This window comes from Eleginops maclovinus, chromosome 11, assembly GCF_036324505.1.
Source record: "Eleginops maclovinus isolate JMC-PN-2008 ecotype Puerto Natales chromosome 11, JC_Emac_rtc_rv5, whole genome shotgun sequence".
In the NCBI taxonomy this organism is placed as follows: domain Eukaryota; kingdom Metazoa; phylum Chordata; class Actinopteri; order Perciformes; family Eleginopidae; genus Eleginops; species Eleginops maclovinus.
Window position 1 is genome coordinate 1,176,405 of NC_086359.1, and position 17,576 is coordinate 1,193,980.

Consider the following 17,576-nt stretch of genomic DNA (forward strand, 5'->3'; position numbering starts at 1 on the left):
ACAAAGAATAGGAAACGTAAGATGATGAATGAGAGCTCCAAGATATATCTAACTTTGCCCTTCTGTTTGTAAGTATAACTGAACCATGAATACAAACATTTCCTATCATGAAATAAAGGATAAGCAGTCCAATAAAGCCACAGTGTGCCTCTATCAAACTGCTATTAAAGTATGTTATATTGTGTTTAAGGCAAAGAAAACCAAGACTGATAATTATTGACTTTATTATGGTTTAGTTTAATCTGTCTGAACATCAAGATCTAAAATAAGAAACAGTTTTAGTTCATTTATAGAAAAAGTCAACAATGCTCGTAAATAGTAAGCTAAAGACTTCCTGATATTTAAACATGTGTACAAAACTACCTCACATAATGCACCTTTCTCTAAATGTGTGTTATTGCTGGTTTCTGTCACATTTGATTACCTTGACACAGATCTTCTTCACAGCTCTAATGATACGTTAACACTGTGGATATAAAGAGGTGTATTTGTTACTAATACTAACTTTAGCCTCTTTAAATGACACCACGTTGACTTGTACCGCAGCATCCGGACCAAGACCACCAGACTCAGAGACAGTTTTATACCACAGGCTATAAGACTGCTGAACTCCTGAGCACACACACACACACACACACACACACACACACACATATATATATATATGTATATATCTATATATTATACATATCTGCCATATACATCTGTTATACGTAATATATGCATCTGTCCATACCTCCTCATTCAACAGAGTAAAGTGTTTAAATATTCTCAATGTATTCCACATATGAATATATTTCACATCCTCAAATCTTTATTGTTGTTATTGTAAATATTCTTCTCTCTTTTTGCACTATTTTATTTATCTTATCTGCACCATGTATGTTGAGTTGTTGGAGGAGCATGGGACATAAGACTTTCATTGCCAACATATACGTTGTATCTGCTGTGCATATGACCAATAAAACCTTGGAACCTTGAAACCTTGTGTCTGGGTTTCTCTTATGCTTTCCTATAAAACAGATACAGCTTCATATTTGGTATCTAGTGATCATCTGTCACCAAGAGCTCAGCCAGTGTCTTATCCCCACATCAGTGTGTTTGCAGATCACACAATAACCTCTATTCCACCCAGATTTCACCTGAACAGCGGACTGATTTCACCTCAGCTTTTTAAACAAACACTTCCTCTCCCCATACACAGAGTAATAATGAGAGTATGAAGTATGTTTAATGCTTTAGGAGAGAGATTACAGGAGGGAGTCACCGTGCAGTCCCTCTCACGGCAGCAGTTAGAGCAGGTTTAAAGTCTTCCCTCTCAAAACACAATAAATACAAACACTTTATTTGACTTCTATAGGAAGAGGAACTTCTGGGCCATATGTCCGATACAAATGTCCCCTCTGAATCTTCCTGTAGATGAGCTTGTTCTACATTTCTAGTTGAACAGAAAGCACAAAGTGTCCCAGTGTTCCTGCTGCTCCGGAGAGCCGGGCTGAGTTGAGTCTCTACGGTTCTCATGCCGTGTTTAACTTCCTCTCTCTGCTGAGGGTCTTCCATCAGTCTCATTAACTAGTGTTCCTGAACGCATCATGGCAGAAGAAGTTCCCACCGCAGCACCCGCCGCCCCGGCAAAGGCACCGGCTAAGTCCCCGAAGAAGAAGTCCACCAAGCCGGCCAAGAAGGCAGGTCCCGGCGCCGCGGAGCTCATCCTCACGGCGGTGACCGCCTCCAAGGACCGGAAAGGGATCTCTTACGTGGCTCTGAAGAAGGAGTTGGCCGCTCAGGGTTACGAGCACACCGCGCACATTAAACGCGCCGTGAAGAAGTTACTCGAGAAGGGATCCCTTCTGCAGGTCAAGGGAACCGGGGCCGCCGGGTCCTTCAAGGCGCCCAAACCCGCAGAGAAGCCCATGAAGGCGGCGAAGAGGCCCGCAGCCAAAGCCAAGAAGCCGGCAGCAGCAGCAGCGAAGAAAAGCCCCGTTAAGAAACCAGCAGCCAAGAAGGTGAAGGCAGCAACACCCAAGAAGGCGGCGAAGCCCGCTGCTGCCGCCAAGAAAACCCCCGTGAAGAAGGCCACAAAGAGCCCGAAGAAGAAGGTGGTCAAGAAGGCAGCCCCCCCTAAGAAGGCAGCTACCCCCAAGAAAGCAGCGACCCCAAAGAAAGCAGCGACCCCCAAGAAAGCTGTGAAGAAGGTGGTTAAAGCCAAAGCTGCCAAACCAGCGAAGAAGGCTGCAGCCAAGAAACCAGAGAAGAAGTGAAAGTAAAATGCTCCATCAAAAGGCTCTTTTCAGAGCCACCCACACACCCCGAAGAGCTCTCTCCTGAACCCTGAAGGGAATAATAGATGAGATGAGGTTTAACGTTTACATAGTTGTGTTGTGAACTGATATAATCATGATACAATATAAGATGTTTTAGAACAGAATCCTGACAATAATAAACAACCACAGGTGGAAGATTGTTCATCCTGCCCTTCGGTGTATCCTAAAAGTAGTAGTTGTATTTAACAGCTTTAACATGATTAAATCACACTCAGTCTGACTTCTTATTCACTAAATGTTAATACTTACATGTTAAAATAGGAACCTGTTCACTGCACACCTGTTACGTGTAGTTCATTATACAGTCGGATATATGGGACTGATATGAAGACGCACTTTATATCAGCAGTGTTTCTAAATTCACATTATCTAAACGAGCAGATTAAGCTTCCTGTCCTGGTCTAAAATCAATGAGCTTTTTATCAACAAAGAATAAAACTGCCTTTAGGTCCATTAGATCTGCGGTATAGTGATTATATTTCAATTAATGGAACTGAGTGTTTACTAATCAAAAGCATATTTGGGGTTTTGTTTGTGTGAACTAACTTGCAAATAGAGCACTGTATAAAATAAAAGGTTTGAATAAACACATGTTAAATGGAAAGCCGGCCCCCAAGCCATCTATATTTCAGCTTTAGGAACAACATTATAATATGCTGTCAAGAGTTGATTCAATTAAAAAACAAGCTTCAATTGTTTTATTACATTATAAAATGATATCAAATTATAGTAGAACCACAAAATTATTTATATAATAGTATATATACGTAGAGCAGAAGTGCTTCATATTAAATGTATTAATAACTGCGGACGGAATAGAGAACCATCAGTGGGGCTCTCCTACTGGTGCAAGCCCAGCCAATCAGGAGCGAGCAACCGCACACTCTGATTTGCATCAGGCGAACATAAAGAGGCGTCCAGTGGAGGACAGAGGCATTCTTTCGGTTTAACCCACAGGAAGATATCATGCCTGAGCCCAGCGTCAAAGCGCCCAAGAAGGGCTCCAAGAAAGCCGTGTCAAAAGCCACCAAGACCGGCAAGAAGAGGAGAAAGCACAGGAAGGAGAGCTACGCCATCTACGTGTACAAAGTCATGAAGCAGGTCCACCCCGACACCGGCATCTCCTCCAAGGCCATGGGCATCATGAACTGCTTCGTGAGCGACATCTTTGAGCGCATCGCCGGGGAGGCCTCCCGTCTGGCTCACTACAACAAGCGCTCCACCATCACCTCCAGGGAGATCCAGACCGCCGTCCGCCTGCTGCTGCCCGGAGAGCTGGCCAAGCACGCCGTGTCCGAGGGCACCAAGGCTGTGACCAAGTACACCAGCTCCAAGTAGACCTGACAAACCCAAAAACACAACGGCTCTTTTAAGAGCCACCCAACCTATCCAGAGAGCTGCCTTCCTGTTATTCACAGCCTGCTAGGGTTTTTACAAGGAGGCAAACACACACACATTAGCTGGTCTCGTGCCTTGTTTACAGTCACTTATTCTTAACAATTAGCTAAACTTATGTTAAGTGACAAACATAATATGAATTTATGAAACAAATGGAAGACTATTAACTTGCAGCGAAACGCAACGGCTCCCATCAATCCTGTTGCATTATTTCCTTGTCCGGTTATACATCGAGTCTCAGATGATGGTGTGTATGAATTGATTCCCCTTTCGGTCAGTATTGGTGTATCTTATTACCTGTAACTTAACGTACGTTACCTGACAGTTTGGGTTTGATCATTCAGTCTTAGTTTGCTTTATTATGTTTATGTAAATGAATAGCCCAGTGTAAAGCAATAGAGACAAACAATTCATTGTTAAAATGTAGACTGTAAATGTTAACTGAATAAACTATAAATAAAGTGGTATTGAACTTTTATAACAATGATGTATTTTGTTTGGTTATGCATAATAAACCAGTTGACTCGAACTGGGGACCTCCCGCGGCGGGGGCAAGCCGTGGATAGGTGAATTTTTTTTTGCAGCCAGAAGCTCTACCAAAAAGAGTCGGTTCGAATCCCACCTTACCCAAACAAACGTCCTATATTTGGTTCTGAATATTTTTGTTTGAGCATGTGTGAATAAGACTAAACAATTACAATTGACATCTTAAATGTTTGCTTTGTCACAGGTTTTGGACAAATTATGTGGAACTAAATCTTTTTGGATGATAATGAGAATTTATGATGGATAGACATTAATGCTGCTTTTATTTGCTGGTCCTGGTTAAAGTTGCATTGCACTTAATAGTATAATATTAATATTACCAATGTTTATAATAATTTATGTATGTATGCATTAAACACAACACAAAGTGCTTGACATCAAGTCAAAGAATCGAGGACTATCCTTTGAATAATTATGCAAATAAGATATATTTATTTACAACTATTATGCAAGTTTTATTTATTAAGGAACAACAAAGTCACCCCAGTCATGGCCTGGGCCTGGAAGAGCTCACTGGACACCCGAATGCCTGTCACCCACTGGGCTTGGTGACAGTGGAAGCCCTCCTGCTGAGAGGTGCCTCTCACAGGGATCCAGACAGGTACAGCGGCTCCCTCGCCCTTAGTGTAGTTGAGCTGGAGGGTGCCACCATACCTGTATAGGATTCCTTTCCCCACCTAAGGGTCGCTCAGGCAGCCTCTAAGGATGTGGATTCGCTGGATCCTCCAGACTTTCAACATGGTTGCCTTGAAGAGGAGCAGATCGTTCGCATCCTTCGCCAGGTGGAAATGATGCAGAACGTTTTCCACTCTCTGCAGCAGTTCCCTGGGCTGTGGCACCTTTGTCCTGCAGTGCTCTCTCGTGTGCTGCTTCGTGGGATTAGCTGGAGAGATTCCGCAGAACGTGTATGCCTCCTTTAGCCTCTTCAGATCACTCTGGTCAACCACAAGGAATGATGCAGAGAGGAACTGGCAGAAGGAGCTGTACAATGAACTCCCTTATCTTTTACCATTCATTCTCTATGGAAGTGCTTATCTCTACGGATGTAATATAATTTTGGCCACAAATTAGATTTTGGGGACGCTGTTTCCCACTGAAGGAGACTCTTGTTTCATCTGGGTTAGTGTTACATACCATGTTTTGTTTGTGTGTCTCTCTCCCCTGTATAAAATGGTGGTTTACACTATTGTATTATACTTTAATTAACTTATCTTGTGTCCTTTTGAACAGTTTGAACACATTTTGTGTCTTGCTAACAGTGATCATTTGTGTCTCCGCCGTGTTTCCAATCCGTGACCTCTCATGTTGACATTACACACCAACTTTCAGCTAACCCTTAGCTTAAATCCTACCTGTTGAACTATGAGTTAAAACAGGCCCAGTTGTGAACCAGTTTTTAGAGGTTTCTATGAGGGGCCGTTAGGGATATTGAGGCAGCATCATTGCTAAAATAATATCCTGGCCTCCGCAGAGAACATAAGAATGCTACGTGGCCGCAATCGTGCTGCAAGTGGGGACACCCTGGACGGTCAGCTATCGTCCTTTTTCCCATCCCGGAGCTGGCAACGGCCCGCTACAGCTCCTCTTAGGAGAGACTGTGAACCCGATATCAAGCACAACACTGCTTTGGCACATGGACATCTGGCGCAAGTGTTTATGAGAATGTTTCACGTGTATGTGTGAGTGTTTCATGTGTGTGTGTGAGAGTGTTTCACAAGTTTATGCAAACAGTATTTATGAATATGGTCCCCTTTTGAATTACGGCCCCTCGTTGGTTTCCACTAAAGCAGTGTATTATGGGGGACAAAACATGACACAAAGATGAATAAACAAATGAATAAATACAGTAATAAATTAATTGATCTGCTCGCCTACCAGCCTGACATCGGGGTGGATGAAGCCGTCATCCACCTGCTGCAGAGGTCCCTCTCCCACCTGGAGAAGGCTGGGGGCCTTGTCAGGATCATATTCTTTGATTTCTCCAGTGCATTCAACACCATCCAACCCTGCAAGACAGACCCAGAAATAAAGAAATTGAAATAAATACAAATGCAACAGTATATTAAAATAACAATGTGGTTCTGTTTTATTCTCAACTTGTATTTAGTTATTTATACATTCATTTATTTATTTCCTTATTTAATTATGCATTTATTTCTTCTTGAACTGTTGTATTCTTGTCTTTATTTCCACATTAATGTATTATTTATTTATATTTATTTTATGTTTCGTCGTCGATACTATGAGAGGTAACTGGTTCCAAACAGGGTATTTGTGATACCACATAATTCCTTAAGATGCATTTATTGATGTTATATCTCGATGTTATAACTCTATGCTTACTGACATTATGTATTATGTGTTACTGTATATCCATCCCTTGTATTTAAAATGTGTGATATTTGATCCTGCCACACTATTTAACAACGAAAACGCAAAATAAGTGTTTCCGCCCGGTTTCGAACCGGGGACCTTTCGCGTGTGAGGCGAACGTGATAACCACTACACTACGGAAACTTGTGGAAGCTTGTTTGAGTGATTAGCTAATAATTATGAGCCAGTACTACAACTATTATTCTAACTAACAGAAGATTAAAGCTCGATGTACATGCTTAATATTACTCTCAAAATGGCTAAATAAATGAAAGACTTAAATACAGTTAGCAAATCAGTTCATGATCAACAATTAGCTTGTTCAGTGTAAAATATGACGTATACATATTTTAATGACATGATCTAGAGTTTCCACCTGGTTTAGTACAACACATTTAAATATCTTCATGGTAATAGTAAGGCTTATCTCCCTTATCTTTTACCATACATTCTCTATGGTAGTGCTTATCACTACGGATGTAATATAATTCTGGCCACAAACTGGGCTTTGGGGGCGCTGTTTCCCACTGAAGGAGACTGTTGTTTCTTGGTTGGTGTAACAGTGTACCATGTTTTGTTTGTGTGTGTCTCTCGGCTGTTGAATGAGTCCTTTCATACTGGTTCCAAGTTAGATGCAACGTTAAAAGTTCTGTAAATTCATCTGAAATTGGAGGAAAATGAGGAGCTAGAGTTTCAGCTCAGGTGGGGGCTGGGAATTTGAAAGTTGGAGGCATACTGCTTGTCATGGCACACGTTTAAATGTGGTGTTTTACTGCCACCTTGTGGTTAATTTTGAGATAGGAAAGCACTAACAGGAAGTTAACGTGCATTCGCAATAGTTGTACTCGTACTCTGTCTTACCGAGAAGTTGATGGTCACTTACTTAACACGTTCATGCTTGAGAAGGCTTTACTTGTAAGTACACAAAATACTGTATGAGCCACGTCAGCTCGAGCTGCAGGGCAAGTTTTCATTTGGTATTTATTCTGGTACACAAGCATTGTCAGGTTCTGCTGCTGCTTTTTGATGTGAGTAATAACATTTCCAAATCAGCATTTGTCACTACATCGTTGTTGTATCTATATCCCCAGAGCGCTTAACTTCAACACTTACAAATATATATGTACTTTTGTCATGTGTCCTCATCAACACGTGTAATTGCACGCTGTGAGTTCTTCTAATGAACGCATCATCTCGTAAAACGTCGTTGGTATTAGAAAACAAGGACGAGAAACGGTTTGACATGCAAAACAATCTCGAACAAAACTGAACGACGCGTACTAACAGAGCTGCAAGCTAAAGCGCAAAATGTAAAAACGTGTGCATCAAAAACCCACCGTTTGTCCGAAGAAAGTTTGCAGTCTGCTCAATGTCCGTGCAAGTCTGACTCCTCCACGGAAAGTTCCACCTGAGTGGTTTCAAATGTGCACATCTGCAACGTAACAGAAAAAGGTGGACGCCCCAGCCTATGCTGCTCCTCGGCCAAAACTGACTGCTACCATAGACTGTATGAGTACAGATGTGTAGGCCTACTATATATTCTGACAAAATGTGTCCTTAAATGATTCCATTACAGGAGCTTTCCTTTAAGGTTAGATATAAAAAATCACGTCTACAAAAGCGTCAAAAAGCACACTTAAGATAACTCTGCAATTAAGATGTACATTTGCAAATCTTTTACATCATACTATTATAAACTCTACTATTCTAATCTCTAACTATTGTATTTATAAAAGAGATGCAAATGAACCTTTAGAATCAGTTACCTCGCTCACGATCATCAGACATGGACTTCAGAATCAGAAATACTTTATTTATCCCAAACTGGGAACATTTTTTTGTTGCAGCAGCCAAAAACAAAAGAAGCAACAACAAATAACAAATAATGAGAAGTAAAAAAAATGAAAATGAGAAATATACAAATGTACAAATAGTGCAATGAAATGGAATATTAAATCAGTTTAATGTAAATGTACAATGTTCAGTGTGAAGGAGTGCACGTTAAGTCCAGTTCACAGAGAGGCTATGGAGCAGGGAGATCTGCAGCCAGAGGGGAATTAGAGTACAGAGTTATGTCATCAGAGAGCTCCTGCAGGTGGCATGACTCTGAGCTGTACTGAGAGTCAGTGGTGTATTAGGTGAACAGGAAGGGAGACTGCACTGTCCCCTGAGGGGCTCCTGTACTACCAACCACCACCTCAGACAGGACACTGCCCAGCCGGACACACTGTGACCTGTCTGTGAGGTAGCTGGTGGTCCAGGAGATGGTGGACGCGTCTACCCCCATAGCCTGCAGCTGGTCCCTCAGTAGCCGGGGCTGGATGGTGTTGAATGCACTGGAGAAATCAAAGAGGGTGATTCTCACAGTGCAACCCGACCCCTCCAGGTACGAGTGAGCACGCTGCAGCAGGTAGATAATGGCATCGTCCACCCCCAGGTGAGGCCGGTAGGCAAATTGCATAGGGTCTAGAAATGATCTCACCTGCGGTCTGAGATGGGACAAGACCAGTCGCTCCAGCACCTTCATCACATGAGATGTGAGAGCTACTGGCCGATAGTCATTGAGCCCAGAAGGAGTCGTCTTTTTAGGGACAGAACAACGCAGGACGTCTTCCACAGCACCGGGATGGTTCTCAGGTGCAGGCTCAGGTTGAACAGGTGTTGAAGAACCGGAGACAGCGGACTGGCGCAGGTTTTCAGAACCCTTGGGCTGATGCCTTATATTACACATATTATTCTGGTGAACTCTGTTTACATATTGTTTATACTTAACTTGTCATGAGTCGAACGGTCTGTGAATATTTTGTTTTGCTAATGGTGCTAATTCGTGTTTCCTATCAGTGACTGCTCCCACTAACAATACATGTGACCATGGATTACAGCTAACCGTTAGCTTAAGTTCTAGTTGTTGAACCTTTTATTTAATACAGGTGGGAAATGAGTTCACAGTCTATTAAGAAATAGCACCTTTTAATAAGTGTGTGACTAAGATATTCATTTCATACTATAATAACTATTATTCATCTTAAATATTTGTTGATTCACACAGAGTTTGTGAGAGGAGACTCGTTGACTCCAGTTGGAAAGACGGAAAGGAAGTGTAAACATGACAAGAATCCTGAGAAATATATCTCACATTTTATTTAAATTTGTATAAAAGTGAACCAACGTGGCTTTGTTCTTTATTTTCAATAATATTCTATTTAATCATCTAGTATAATTCAATAGTAATTTACATTATTTCACAAAATATTACTAAGTCACCGCTGTATGTCATTCCATCGACAGTACAGAAAGTATCACACAAAACAGAGTCAAAGATTAAAAAATTCTACATTTCTGAGTATGATTCTTATTTAACCAAGTTTAGATACATGTATTGTTTAACGTAACAACAAACCATGGACAATCAAGCGTAAGAAAAGTATCTTCATCTGAACAGTTGCATCCTACTGCCCCATTTCAGTTTGTTGCAGACCAACGACAACAGCGGTTAGTGGTAAACCCAAAAACGAGATTTAAAGTCGTGTGTCTGATGTCACACTGCCTTATTCCTGCTCTTCAGGATGTGCTTCACACTTTAAAAGCATCTCAGTTTTAAGTTACAGTGTACTTTTGATAAAAAAAACAACTTGCAAAATGACATATTTGTGTTGGTTAGCATCTCCCTGGTTCCCTCGACTGAAAACCAATGGATTTTTCTATTGGTTTATAGTAGAAAATAATCTCCGCGGCGTTTTTGATACTTCCACATTTTACTCAGCAGGATAACCTCCACATATTAACCCCACTTTCGGATTTCTGAAGTAAAAAGCCAACAAAAGGCTGTAAAGAAACAACGGCGTTTTAAAATCCACCAGTGGGGTATTTACTGAGAGGAGCTTTTACCTTGCACCTCTCATATCACATTACAGTGAAACCTCAGAAAATGGTTTTGAGGTCCTTCCGAGGTCTGGGCAGATTTGCAAGAAGATGCCATTTGGAGTCAGGAAAGTATACCGAAGGAAACTTGCTCTTGTGTGAAGAGTTGAAACTGACAGGCTTTCAGGTAAACCTGACAGACGAGCAGGCAGGTGTAAGAGATCCGTTCAATTTCGGGGTACTGGTGTAGCATGGAGGGTTTTCAGATTCAGGAGATCCAATACTGTTGCTGGAGGAGTCATCGAGGGAGGGCTCCTGCAAAACAATACGACTTCAGACCAATCGGCTCGCATCTACAACTGCATTTGTACTATAGGTCATAAGGAGGAATACCTTTTGCTGCAGGACGTAGAGCGACGTGACAGCATTTATTCCATTACGCTCCGTCCTTTTTGGAAGCAAATCATCTGTGGCAAAGCACAAATCGGAGAGTCATTCATTAACGTTACATCCCAGGGGTAAGGATTATGCCTCTTGGTGTAGATATTACTATACCTGTGTGATTGATTGCTAAGTGATCAGAGTAGTCATTATATCTGTAGAGAGGATTTCCAGCTGGGTGGTGCCTTTGCCTATCAAAATGATACCAAAGAGTTAATGTTACAGTATAAGGATTTTAAAAAGCAGGCTTTAGTTTCTCAGGAGAAGATCTCATGCTACGGTTAGCTGGTTTCACTCGCTTAGCAACACTAGGTGCGACCTGCCTCGTCGCCTTTGAAAATGTAGCACAAGAGTAAATGCGTGTCCAAAATAACTGCATCTGTTCGATCCCTAAAAGCCTCATAGCAATTCTTACTTTTTGGAAGGCGTCCAGCATGCACATATTGTTACCAACGTGATGAGGAGGAAGATGCCCCCAGTGGACAGGATGATGTAGAGGGAACTCCTTCCTGTTAGGACAGGCAACATCACAGGTAATATGAGGTCACAGAACATCACTGATTGGATAATAGTTAATCTACATTAAACCACAGGTAGTGTTGGCCTTTTGACCACTTTCATTTTAGACTGGAATACGTTGAAAGGGTTCGGGAAGGATTACCATGAACTTGTGTACAGATATCCATAGAGGCCTGGGAGTAGATCCTTATTACTCTGGTGATTCGATGTAGAGATAAATATTTCTGATCTTGAGTTAAATATTTTGTTTTGGGGGATTGCCATAAATAATAATTGTGACAGAGCTGGTCGTTGTCTCAGAGCATTTCCAATTCTTTTTGTTACTACCAGTTATTCTGTACAAACAAATCCTTTCCTTTTAACCGTATGTATCGTCCGAATGGTCATATGTCAATTTGTGTATAGGTCTACACACAAACATACCAGTAAAGTAATGTAATATGAATGTCAACGTATACATGATAGGTAATGGATTGAATACAGGTTTTATTAAACAGAACTTACTATAGACAGTCAGTCTGATGGGCAGGCTCGTCATATTGCCGACAGGATTCTCCACCATACAGCTGTAGACATCATCGTCTGCCATCAACACTCGCATGATGGTCAGGAGTTTCTGATCCGGAGACAACACGAACCTCGTCATGTTGGTCAGCTGCTTCCCACCTTTGAACCACCTGTATGCAGTCTTGGTGCCGTTATCATGGGAGCAGTTTAGGACGACGTTTTCACAGAGCTCCAGTACCGATGTAGTCTCCATGTGGATGAAGGGCCTGGATATAATCTCTGCATATAGGAGATACAATCATTTCCAACATGTAAATAGACTAAAAATGAACAGCAAACCTGTTGCCTGTACTACAAAGCAGGATGTGGGGGTTAGCGATGCAACGTCAGGGTTATCCTGGGTTTCCAGTCCTACGATGCTGGAGCACTTCTTCCCGGGGTAAAGAGCCGTCGTCACTACTGCTCCAGAGCAAGTTCAGTTCGAGATAAGAGATCGAGTCGAGTTAAAGCACCACCTCCTGACCAGTTAATTCCAGAAAAGACATTACACAACCTGGAAGAATATGTACCAAGTATGGAGTGAGGTTCTATAGTAAGACAGAGCCCATGGCAATCAGTCCCATTAATGCTAATCTTAGTGAAGCTAAGTTCCTTAGATCTTTCTACAAATGTCTCTAAGAAACTGGGAAAGGTTTTTATAAATAAAGTCATTAGTAGCAGCTCTTCCCCCATAGCATAGACAACTACCACGTACTGTATGATCACTCAGCCCTGCTTTACCACCACAGACATTATTGCTGTTCTTCAGACTCGTTTTCTTACCATCCACAGTCAGCGTGATGCTGCCCTCTCCCGTGAAGGTGTCGTCCGTGATGGAGATCTCCACATCGTACGTGCCGTTGTCGGAGAGTCGGAGGTTGTGGAGAAGCAGAGTCCCGTTCTCAAACACCAGGATTCTGTCTCGATACTCCGGCCTCAGCGTCCCAATGATGTCGGTTCCTATCGACTGGACCACAGTGATGGACTTTTCCCTCTTCAGCTGCCACTTGATGACCGGCAGATCCAGACTGAAGCTGTTGTAGCAGACAGACAGCACGGCCTCCCCCCCTACGGTTCCTCTAATGAGGGTGTTAGGGATGGTCATATTTACTGCCAACACCCCACCTGCCGAGATACAGAGAAATAGGTTCCTGTGTATTAGATTTATGTTCTGTCACCCCCATTGAAAATGTTCTCTATAAGTTAAATGACACCATCTTTATCTCAACTGCAGAGCAATTTCCCCGGGATTCATAAAGTTCTGTCTTGTCTTAAAGATAACAAGTACAAAAAGGGGAGATTTCAGCAAAGAGAAGGCAGCGTTTCAAGACTCAAGGCAGTCAATAAAGTCCCAATGTCGTCCAACAAGTATTGCTGAGATTTGTCTGCCTTATAATCAGGTAAATGAAGTTTCGACCATATGTTCGGTACCTTGTCCATGTTTCTGTTGGGATTAGCCCTAGAGCCCATCTTGTTTTGAAACTGTAATGAATGCAAGAGGTGAAATAACTAACGTTCTCATATGGGCAACAAATGTAGTATGACAGCGTATGATTTCAACATCAGGACAGACTTGTCAGTGTTGCTGAACTCAAAATAGCAATTGTTAGGACATAAATACGTAAATTCAGAAACAGTTCAGCGTTATGCACCGTCACACAGAAGACACACCACTTAATGCTGGCATTGGACCTCAGTACAGCACATGTTGTACCGTGGAATAATCCAACCTGAACGGTATTTCTTGGACATACCGCTGTCTATTTAAATATCTCTACCAAGAATCGTTGTTGCACATAGGCAAAATGTAACAGCTCATCATTATTCGATGTGGGCACCACGCCCCGTCCCCGCTGTATACTGAGACCGGCTTGGTGGCGGATCCACATTACCAGCTGTCATTCCTCGGGATGGGCCAACAACAGTGGGGATTGTTTGTGCAGATTTCCTTCTTGCCAGTTCATGAAAACAACACTGGGTGCAATCCAGATGCAATGCTAGCTTTGCACAAACAGAGCAGCTCAGTGATGAGACACATCCACAGCTGGGAATAACTGAACACTACAAAAAACAAGAACACTTTCTGTAGACACAAACTGTATTACTGCACAAAGGGGCGGTCACAAGGCTATAAAAGCTCCCACTCAGTCTAATGCCACCCAAGTCACCAACAACAAATAACACCTTTGTGATCATTCTGCAGAGTCTTCACTTCCACTGTCATTGCATAACGTTATAACACCAGCAGTATTCAGATCCTCTACTTCATTTAGAAGCAAAATGTAGACAAAGTATTAAACACAGAAAACTCAATGCAGAAAAACCCAGAATATTCAGAATGAAGTTATAAAAATATGACAATGTTTATAAATGCCCATTAATCAGCTATGTTATCATTGTGTGAACAGTTGCTACTAAATACCAGGTTTTATAAACGTTTAACGTTTTTTATGCACAAATCTTTATAATTGAAGGTTCTAAAGCTGTCAGGAATATTTAGTGAAGTACACAATTCAAAGATAATCAAATTACATGTATCTCAATTTTGCAAGTACAGTATTTGAGGACTTCTTTACCCCTGCAGACATTGCAGAAATCTCCAAAACCCTCTGGTAATATATATTTAAAGTGGCTGCATGTTTTATTTAACTAAACACACTGCACCTGATTTGTTTCCAATATGAAATGCTGTTGTTTACTTCTCTAGTCTCCTGGGAGGACCCTCTGATTCTTTCATCCATGAAGTTGGTTTAGTTAGGAAACTCTCAAAATCAAATCTGCACTTTGTAATTGTTTTATTCCCTGACACTGAGACCTCTTGTATCAGCTGTAACTTATTTGCTGCAACATAAACACAATCTTTCAGATGAAATTCATAAACAAGCAACTTTAAAGCAGAAGCAGACACTGTGGCATACCTGAGTTGTAGGAACTGAGACACAGGAGCAATAAAATCCGGGGAATGATTTTGGGTTTTGCAGGAGCCTCCGTCTCTGCCTTCATCTTGCTCTCAGGCTTTGTTTTCCTGACAGCGCAGCAGCATGATCTGTGACTGACGGAGAACACAGTCCTTCTTTCAGCCTCTGCTGCGAATCAGAACATGCTGTTCTCACTGTGAACAGGACAAACGTCTGTGTGTGTGTGGACGTGTGTTTAGTGAGCCTCATGTTTTTAATGTTACAACATCTGATGTGTTAACAAACACACCAAAAACTCTGCTGGCGTCAGGGTTCATATAGTGGTTAAACAAACCAGACACGTGTGCTCTGAATTTATATCACTTATTCATTATCAATGTACACAATGCATTTCACAGCGTATCTGAAGTTCATTAAACCATTGGATGTTCTGCAAGAGACAAAACGAATGTGTATCTGCAAGAAACAAAACGAACGTGTATCTCACTAAATAGGCTAAATATTGAAACATGAATGGCATTGTATAAAGGGATATTTATATCAATTATATTTCGTTTAAGTAGTAGGCTGGTCTGTTGCAGTGTGTTTAAATATATGTTCATATTGTACTTTGTATTATCTTTGTACTGTTGATATAAATACATTTACTGTTCTGTTTCATTTGATTTGTCTCTTGTTTTATCCTAAAGCTAAACAACTGAGCTGGCACTGTTAGCTGTGTGACCTGTATATATGTATACTGCATTATTTGAGGAACCTGTGAGCCACATTGGTCATTCCATACCTTCACTGCAGCTGTGAGTACGACTTTAAAGCCTCTGAACCTAAAATGTGTCCCTGTGACTTTAAGACTGCTGCATCACCAACAACCAATCAGGGCAGAGGCTGAGTTGCTTAGTAACAGACCGAGTTCTGTCCAGGTTAGCTCAGGGGCCTGTACTACGAAGCTGGTTTTCTGGCTTACCGGGGTAACTTCGAGAGTAACTTGGTCACGTGCAGCGTATGTTGCTGGTTAACCCATACTACGAAAGTTGGATATGTTAAAACCGAGGTATGCTGCCATGGCAATATACGTAGGATCCCAAAACTGGTCTTCCCAGTTTTAGTTCTTGGTTAACCCTAGGTTTCCGATTAACCACACCCTATTTAGACACCACTCCTCCACCGACATGTCCCCTAAAGACAATGCCAGCATACCTGGACGATCCGTACGATATAGGCGCGCAGATTGTGAGGGGCTCTCTTCGGAGGGCGAGGGTATTTAGAGACCGCCACAATCCGCTGGCGTACCCGGACGATGTTCTCCATGAAAGATATAGATTCTCAGCTGAGGGAATTCGTTACCTATGCCAGCTGCTCGAGGCGGACGTCTCTAATGTAACCCGCCGAAGTCAGGCCCTCACAATCGAGCAAATGTTATGTCTTTCATTGCGCTATTTCGCCAGCGGACAATATATGTATTCCATCGGTGATGCTGAAAACCTGAGTAAGAACACTGTATGCCGGGTGATACGGAAGGTGGTACTTGCTCTCACTAAACTGGTGGATGCATTTGTTGTATTCCCTGGCCATTTGCCTGCACGTCAGATAAAAGAAGGGTTCTATGCAATCGCTGGTAATATGCCACTAATCTAAAAATAGGTAATTTGCACATTTCATAATTGTGACTGGCAACTGATTTGACTAACAAAATATCTAGGTTTCCCAAGAGTAATTGGAGCCATTGATTGTACGCACATTCCTATCAGTGCACCCCTGGGAGAGCATGAGCGGGATTTTGTGAATAGAAAGTCCAAACACACCATCAATGTCCAGGTAATACACAAGACTAACAGATTAACAGTAGGCGTACATTGTACAGTCCACGATTCATTGGAATAGGTAATGTCAACCTGTCAATTCCTGTTGTCATGTAGAATGATTTCCTGTCCTCTGCATGGGGTGGTGTCATTTACATGCGCAACAGCATGCCTCACCTGTTATGTTCCTTACCTGTGCACATATTCTTAGATGACATGCGATCACCACTATATGATCACAAGCCTGGATGCAAGGTGGCCAGGGTCAGTCCATGACTCCCGTATATTCAGAGAATCATCACTGTCTGACAGATTCCACCAAGGTAAAAGTCCTATATCGATTTACCTGAAGTAATATGCTTTAATAGTGAACATGAAATCAGTGTGACAGTTGTTTAATTTTTCCTCCATTTCATCTAAGGGCAATTTGATGGAATCCTGCTGGGGGACCGTGGCTACGCATGCATGAAGTTCCTCATCACACCATTTCCTGATCCACAAACAAGGCAACAGAGATCATTTAATCATGCACACAGTGTCACTAGGGCCAGGATCGAAATGACATTTGGCATATTGAAGGCCCGATTCGCCTGCCTGAAGGTCCTTCGGGTCAAGCCAGACAGGGCCTGCCAAACCATAGCAGCATGTGTGGTTCTTCAGAATGTCGCCACAATAAGGAAGGAAAGAGTGCCCCCTCATGATCCTCCCCCACCCCCTGATATTACTGATCCAATCACCCTGGATCATCCAACAGGCCGTGCTGTCAGGGATGCCATTACCAACCAGTTTTTCCAATGAATTGTACACACCACAAATTAAATGCACAAAAATAAAGACATGTCACACCAATC

At 42.1% G+C, this 17,576-nt stretch overlaps 3 protein-coding genes, 1 long non-coding RNA gene, 1 other non-coding gene and 1 pseudogene across 5 annotated transcripts; 3 read left to right on the forward strand and 3 right to left on the reverse strand.

Annotated features, from left to right (window-relative positions):
- The first annotated feature begins 1,519 nt into the window (after nt 1-1,519).
- LOC134872388 (histone H1.10-like) lies at nt 1,520-2,261 on the forward strand (annotated as a pseudogene).
- A 1,019-nt stretch (nt 2,262-3,280) lies between these two features.
- Nucleotides 3,281-4,206, forward strand: LOC134871589 (histone H2B 1/2-like). The gene has a single exon (XM_063894353.1). The coding sequence runs from the start codon at nt 3,291-3,293 to the stop codon at nt 3,660-3,662; it is 372 nt and encodes a 123-aa protein (XP_063750423.1). The 5' UTR covers nt 3,281-3,290; the 3' UTR covers nt 3,663-4,206.
- Nucleotides 4,207-5,094: 888 nt separating this feature from the next.
- On the reverse strand, nt 5,095-8,043 carry LOC134871616 (uncharacterized). The gene is made up of 3 exons (XR_010166717.1): nt 7,979-8,043; nt 6,144-6,274; nt 5,095-5,236 (listed from the first exon to the last, which is right to left on the reverse strand). It is a non-coding gene; the product is annotated as an uncharacterized LOC134871616 (long non-coding RNA).
- On the reverse strand, nt 6,713-6,785 carry trnav-cac (transfer RNA valine (anticodon CAC)). Its single transcript has one exon. It is a non-coding gene; the product is annotated as a tRNA-Val (tRNA).
- A 1,724-nt stretch (nt 8,044-9,767) lies between the features above and the next one.
- Nucleotides 9,768-15,134, reverse strand: LOC134871615 (hepatic and glial cell adhesion molecule-like). The gene is made up of 7 exons (XM_063894400.1): nt 14,927-15,134; nt 12,792-13,133; nt 11,967-12,248; nt 11,359-11,452; nt 11,058-11,134; nt 10,896-10,969; nt 9,768-10,817 (listed from the first exon to the last, which is right to left on the reverse strand). Exons 1-7 carry the CDS (start codon nt 15,009-15,011, stop codon nt 10,686-10,688), a joined length of 1,086 nt encoding a protein of 361 aa, XP_063750470.1. The 5' UTR covers nt 15,012-15,134; the 3' UTR covers nt 9,768-10,685.
- Nucleotides 15,135-15,883: 749 nt separating this feature from the next.
- On the forward strand, nt 15,884-17,574 carry LOC134872771 (putative nuclease HARBI1). Its single transcript, XM_063896202.1, has 4 exons — nt 15,884-16,541; nt 16,626-16,741; nt 16,937-17,048; nt 17,147-17,574. The coding sequence occupies exons 1-4, from the start codon at nt 16,112-16,114 to the stop codon at nt 17,521-17,523; spliced, it is 1,035 nt and encodes a 344-aa protein (XP_063752272.1). The 5' UTR covers nt 15,884-16,111; the 3' UTR covers nt 17,524-17,574.
- Nucleotides 17,575-17,576: the final 2 nt, after the last annotated feature.

Coding starts and splice junctions, on each gene's coding strand:
- LOC134871589 (XM_063894353.1), top strand. CDS start 3,291: ATGCCTGAGCCCAGCGTCAAAGCGCCCAAGAAGGGCTCCAAGAAAGCC.
- LOC134871615 (XM_063894400.1), bottom strand. CDS start 15,011: ATGAAGGCAGAGACGGAGGCTCCTGCAAAACCCAAAATCATTCCCCGG. Junction 12,249..12,791: donor CATCACGCTGACTGTGGATG/GTAAGAAAACGA, acceptor TCCTATATGCAG/AGATTATATCCAGGCCCTTC. Junction 11,453..11,966: donor CATCAGACTGACTGTCTATA/GTAAGTTCTGTT, acceptor CTGTCCTAACAG/GAAGGAGTTCCCTCTACATC.
- LOC134872771 (XM_063896202.1), top strand. CDS start 16,112: ATGCCAGCATACCTGGACGATCCGTACGATATAGGCGCGCAGATTGTG. Junction 16,542..16,625: donor AGGGTTCTATGCAATCGCTG/GTAATATGCCAC, acceptor CAAAATATCTAG/GTTTCCCAAGAGTAATTGGA. Junction 16,742..16,936: donor AACACACCATCAATGTCCAG/GTAATACACAAG, acceptor ACATATTCTTAG/ATGACATGCGATCACCACTA.